Source organism: Bradysia coprophila, unplaced genomic scaffold (assembly GCF_014529535.1).
Source record: "Bradysia coprophila strain Holo2 unplaced genomic scaffold, BU_Bcop_v1 contig_138, whole genome shotgun sequence".
Taxonomy (NCBI): domain Eukaryota; kingdom Metazoa; phylum Arthropoda; class Insecta; order Diptera; family Sciaridae; genus Bradysia; species Bradysia coprophila.
In genome coordinates, this window is record NW_023503409.1 from 7961209 (window position 1) to 7967780 (window position 6572).

Here is a 6572-nt window from a genome sequence, read left to right on the forward strand (position 1 = left end):
ATTCTTCCTTATTTTCCAGAAAAGTGATTCTTTTACTTTTTTGCTAACTTTACTTGGAGTTCTTGAACTGTAAGCTACAAACATGCACTTATCTCAGAAGAAATTCATAAGTTTTTTTCGATACTCCATTTTTGTTTCGAAGTAAAAATCTACAAAATAAGAAACGTGTTTCTTAATAATTTACAAATCTGACTGTTTCTGATCAATGTAGGAAAATTTTCTAAAACCTTTCCGTTTCTCACGAATTTCCTACAATCTGCCTATTTCACACCAATTTAGTTGCATTTTTAAATTGCTGCTAGAATATGACTCGATTTCAACTTAATTTCGTTTTTTTTAATACTCCTGGTTTACTCCTTATTTTATGCAGATAAAAACATAAAAATTCCCAATCATAATGCTAAAGCTTCCTTAATTCCTAAATATGGAGTCGAATTTTTGCGAGGACTAGTCAACTATATCATTCGAATGCTGTAGAAACTATGTAGCTTTAGAAATAGCTGCGCAGCGAAATTTTTTCCGTAAAATTTGACCACATCTGTTAAGTTTTGTTAAAATTTAACAATATTTTAGAAAAAAGAGGACGTTGTGTGAAAAAAGTGATGTTCTTAGAATTTTTACAAAAAAGAAGAATTAGACGAAAAAAGAGGACATGTCCTCTAAAAAGAGGACGAATGGCAACCCTAAACAGAGGACACCAAAACTTTATTCAAACGATTGGGATAGACAATTTAAATTCTCTCTTGTTGCACACTTATCTTTAATTTTAACTTAATCCACTTTGCTCTTTATACTGTTATCACCTTTTCTACGTAATAAACACCCAACCATTTTCCATAGTATAGCAACCAGAACCGACGCTGTGATCATGAAAATTACCATCAAAAAGGCAATCACATCAATGGAATGTATTTGGAAAAAATTCAGATCAGAGCCAGAACTCTTAAAATGGATAGCATCCGGATTTCGGAGTGCCCATTCAATCCACCACAGACCACGCTCTAGCGGTTTGTCTTTCTGATCTCTGAATACTTTCGCTGCAGCGAGAATGTTCTTTTTGTACTTTTCATCCGAAAGAAGTTGCTCAATCTTTGCGGTGAGTGATGACGATGTTAGATCCTTAATGGCTAACTGCTCAGCGATTCCTTTTTGCACAGATCTGAAGCTGTTCTGTGAAGTAAAATTAATTTGTTGAGTAGATTTAGCCAATTGAACGATTAATCATACTCCAAATTGATCAATGAAAACGGGCATATTCAACATTGGAACACCATGCCATACAGCTTCCTGTGTACTCAACAGACCAGCGTGTGTTATAAATAATTTGGTGTTTTTGTGAGCTACAATTTCTACAATTAGTTTCATCTTATTAATCATCTCATTAATGAAAAAACCAACCCAAAACATCGTTTTGTGGAATCCATTTCTGGATGAACACATTTTTCGGCAGCTCGATGGGAAGTGTATCGGACTCAAATTTCCATAGGAAAGTGTAATCGGGAAAGTTTGCAAAAGCTTTTAAGATATGTGCAATGCGCACATCACCCAATAAATCGCTTCTCACATTACTGCCCAACGAAAATAGAACGAGTCCGTTTTTTGCTTCATCAGCAATTGATTTCAGTTCCTGCGATTGAAAAAATTATTCAAATCAGCTGCAAGTAGTCATGCAAGCAATAAATCTCATCCGAACCCCTGTTAAAGCTTTTGGTGTTTCAATGTGTAATCCAGCTACACCGATAACATTCGGTGGTAATTGTCGAACGCCTGAAATTAGAGTTTCTTGCCGTGATACTTCTCTGTACTGATCTGGCAAGTTTATATCTACCATCAATTGCAGCGTCGTAATTAAAAAGACTGATAATGCTTCTCTGGGCCAGCTCTTTCAGAGGCGGTAGATTTTTAAATGACGATGCCACAATTTTATCAAATTTCGGATAGACAACGTAATTGTAGTACACGTAGTCGAACAGATGAAGTAGAAAATTTTCAATTCGACCAAAAAACGTCGGCTTTAATTCAGGTAACATAATGTGTGGGGCCATTGACGGAACCAATGCTGATTTGGTGGTGTATGCAATGAAATTGTAATCACCATACGCGGTCATTTGAATCATCGGCGGATAATTGAATTTTGCCAGAAAAGACAACAGACACATGCCACTCGGAAAATCGTGTATGACGAGATCAAACTGAACAGAGTCGGAAATGAATTGATTAGAGCGACATACAGCAGCATTCTCATAATGTAATGCAGACCTTGAAATCATTTGGATAATTTTTCAGTATTTCCCAACCAGCCGATTCAACAAATCCATTGCAAATATTATGCAACCACCCGCAATATAAAGCTAGTTGAGCGAATGGACTAGAATCGCCAAAGTCGAATGGGTCAAACTTCGAATTAGATTCAAACGCTTTGTATATCGCTTCGTACACTTTTTCCATATAAATGTAGTGAACATTGGGTGACGACTCATCAAGTTGTGGAGTTACTACCGTTATATTATGTCCAGCTGCTACTAGTCCCGCTGTGACCTTTTTGTACCTGTAAAAATCCAATCATGACGCTTCTTGCACTAAAATGTTCAATCTTTGATTAAAGCTGTTTCTTTGTCACTACTGCACAACATAATCTTAATGTTGAACAAGTAATCATAAATCATTAAACACACAAATACATTGGCACCATTCACTTCTTTCAACTATGCTCGTTCGTATAAGCAGACTACCACGACACTACTACATACCACAAGTGATGACTTTTAGATAAAACTTCCTCAAGAACCAGAATATTCGCTCCGTGACACTGATGGTAAACAGCCAGAAGTGTTAACAACGATGGAAAGACTTCAGTACGCATGGTAAATTAAGCTTTATTCAGATACTTTCGTGGGGCAAAGAAACTTTTATTAACTTTGACCTCTGCGATTAGACGAAACTCGATAGAATGAAAACGATTTGTTTTTTATACAAACAACGATTTCTAACGCGAAGAATGTGAAGCATAGGCATCGATCAAACTAAAAACAGTGCTTGTAGCGAGGCGAGTTATATATGTTACGTACAAACACATTCATGCCTCCGTTAGAACTCATTGAAGCTTGAAGCGCTTAATGCGAAGGAGTGGTTCGATGCATTCGTTTTTTTTGTTGTAATTCCAATTGATTAAAAATTGAATTGGTTAGATGATCAGTGTAATCCGGACAATATTTCGTCGGTGAGCATGCATCAAATAAAATAATATTTCAGCGAATCGAAAATCGATTTAATATGTGATTGGCTTCTCTACAAGTGACGGTCTTAACAAAAATTTATGAATTTACATCTTACCATTCATCTGTGAAATGCGCCTGAGAGAAAAGTCAGCGAATTTTCAGGCACTCGGTGTACTTACGTGATGAATGAATGATTCATTATGAATCATAAAATGGTTTCTCGGTGGCCGAAGTTCATTCTAGTTACCCTAAATATTGTATGTAACCGAAGAAAGCTTTAGTCGAGCTTTCTTTTTGAGTTGCTTTCACTTCGGCAGAAGATTAGTTTAATGATTTTCCTGCAAACCGCCAGCACTCCGTAGGTCAGGACTGCAAAAACAATTGCCAAAAATACAATCACATCGACCGAATGAATTCCGAAAAATCCCAGGTGACTTGACGGGCTTTTGAAATGAACGGGATCGGGATTTCGCATTGCCCATTCAATCCACCAAAGGCCTCGCTCTAGCGGTGTGTCCTTTTGATCCCGGAAAGCTTTGGACGCAGCAACCACGGTGTTTTTGTACTTCTGATTCGAAAGGAGCAGTCGAAGTTTTGCGGTCAATGTGGACGAAGACAGATCTGCAAACAAAAGTTGCTCGGCAATACCCTTCCTAACCGACTTGCGACTGTTCTGTAAAGTGATAGTCACAATATTCGTTAGTTTTATTTTCTAGAATTTTCAGATATTTGTTTTACTCCAAATTGATCCAAAAATACTGGCATAGCCAACATAGGAATTCCGTGCCATATAGCTTCCTGGGTACTTAAACCGCCAGCATGTGTGATAAATAGTTTTGTATTATTGTAGCCTGGAAAATGAAGCATTTATAGCAACTGTGGGTTTTAATCTGTCTTCCTTTACCCAAGACGTCATTCTGTGGAATCCATTTTCTGATGAAAACATTTTTTGGCGCTTCCATCGGTAGTTTCTCAGCCTCAAATTTCCACAAGAAAGTGTACTCAGGGAAATTGGCAAAAGCTTTCAATATGTGCGTTATGCGAACGTCTCCCAAATCTTTACTTTTTACGTTGGTTCCAAGCGAGAACAGAATTAGACCGTTCGTTGCCTGATCAGCAATGGACTTTATCTCCTAAAACGGGGTACATTGAAGCGAATAAGTAAATGAGATTGGATTAGAACATACTCCAGTTAAAGCTTTCGGTTTTTCGATCTGCAGTCCTCCAACACCAATAACGTTTGGAGGTAGTTGTCTGATCCCTTGAGTAAGGGGAAACACGACGAATATAAGATTCATTTATCGAAAGAAGACTGTCTAAATGTACCTTCTACCGCAGCATCGTAGTTGAACATTGTAATTATGCTTCGCTGTGCAAGTTCTTGTAATGGTGGTAGATTTTCAAATGAAGACGACACAATTTTGTCCAATTTTGGGAATATGAAGTAAGTGTAACATACATAATCGATGGCATGAAGCAACATATTCTCAACTCGCGACAAAAATGTTGGCTGCAATTCGTCTAGTGCCACATACGGATAAAACGATGGAGTTACGGTTGTCTTTGTAATGTACGAGATAAAATTGTATTCCGCATAGGCAGTCATGAAAATCATCGGTGGATAGTTGAATTTCTGCAGGAATGACAGCAGACATATTCCAGCCGGAAAGTCGTGTATTACGAGATCAAACTTAGCGAAAGTAAAACGAAATTGTTAAGATTAAGATCGATCGAAACAATTGTTATTCTGTGAAGAAAACGGGTTCCAACCTTGAAATTACTTGGATAATTCTTGAGTGTTTGCCATCCATCCGACTCTACAAAACCTTCACATGAATTCACAATCCAATCGGATAAAAACAGAAACTGCAGAAACGGATTGATGTTGCCAATTTCAAAGAAATCCATTCCACTTTCTTCCATGGGTTTGTAGACTCTGTCATACACCTTTTCCATGTGAATGTAATGCAGATTTTCTGACGATACATCAGCGCCGGGAGAAACCACTGTTACATTATGACCAGCTGCTACCAGCCCAGCAGTGACTTTTTTGAACCTTAAGTTGACGAACAGAAACTGATGCTGAATACCGTTCGAAAATATCCAACCACGTACGAATCGATACCATTATGTGATGTTACTTACCACAGATAATGACTAGGAGATAGCAATTCTTCTAAAACCAATATATTCGCACCTTCACACTGATGATATGTGAATATCAAAAAGAATGCAGCAGCCACAATTTGAATACGCATCTTTGTGTGGAATTTCGTAAGATTTCAGCAATTTTTGAGCTTTCCTTGCTTTATCTCAGTGACCGTAATTCAAGAAATTACAGTAGCTATATCCAACGATTGATAAAAACTATTGTCAGAGTCAACACACTTGGCACAATGAAAAGTATAAATTTATCGAAAGTCATTTTGTAGGTCAGGAGTAGTAACATTTTCCTCAGTTCATTAACATTATGTTCCTGGAAAATTAGTTCATGGGTTCATTAAGCGATAGGTTTGAGATTTGGTAACACATTGTATGAGTAAAGCAATAGAGATGCAATAGAAACATCTGGCAAGACATTGATAAAGGACTGTCCAGCTCTATATCGATGTGAAGACAAGAGTGTCTGTTATCGAATAGCGTTAAAACTTTGAAAATATATTCGGGACCCCCGCAATCAAATAAAAAAAAACGCGAAAAATATTTGAACGCATTGCAATGTGTACTCTCATAACGAAATCGTCGTCAAATCCAATCAAATTCGTGTTTAAGAAAATCTGTAACGCACTAGTGTGATAAAGAATGTCATTTAAGCGGTTGACAACACATCGTTTGCGACAAAATGCTATCTCCGGCATATGATTCGTGTCTCATACAATGTCTTATGCAATTCAGGATCATAATGTGTAAAATTTGCAAACTTTAGATGCTTCTATTGCATAAATCGTTTTATGCATCTAGGTGCAAAGTATTAGGCTAACGAGGCTCATAAGGCCTGCCATGAACCATGAAAAAAAGCCTTGCGAGTACTTAATTGCACGTATGCAATAAAATTCGCGTAAGACATTGCTCATGTAAGATTAATGAATTGAAACATCTTATTTCAATCAAATATTTGATTTATTTACTATTTACAGTAAGAAAATATCTACGATAGTTCAGTTGCATAAATCTCCCAAGTAATATCTTTTTCGTAGCCATTCCTGAACTAATAAATTAGTAGTAACTATCTAATCTATTTTCCTGCTATCAAAATGTCTTTCGAATCAGAGTATGATAACAATTATCATCAACATTACGACATTATTAACCATAGGGCTTGTTTCCGGGCAAATTCAATTTTGTTTTTGTGAT

The 6572-nt window shown here is 36.9% G+C and overlaps 1 protein-coding gene across 1 annotated transcript; it reads right to left on the reverse strand.

Annotated features, from left to right (window-relative positions):
• Positions 1 to 683: 683 nt before the first annotated feature.
• Positions 684 to 5615, reverse strand: LOC119073213. The gene is made up of 14 exons (XM_037178524.1): positions 5364 to 5615; positions 4989 to 5274; positions 4545 to 4908; positions 4406 to 4479; positions 4123 to 4351; positions 3957 to 4069; positions 3502 to 3891; positions 2751 to 2869; positions 2260 to 2548; positions 1829 to 2192; positions 1694 to 1767; positions 1399 to 1627; positions 1228 to 1340; positions 684 to 1170 (listed from the first exon to the last, which is right to left on the reverse strand). Exons 1-14 carry the CDS (start codon positions 5474 to 5476, stop codon positions 772 to 774), a joined length of 3156 nt encoding a protein of 1051 aa, XP_037034419.1. The 5' UTR covers positions 5477 to 5615; the 3' UTR covers positions 684 to 771.
• Between the last annotated feature and the right edge of the window lie 957 nt (positions 5616 to 6572).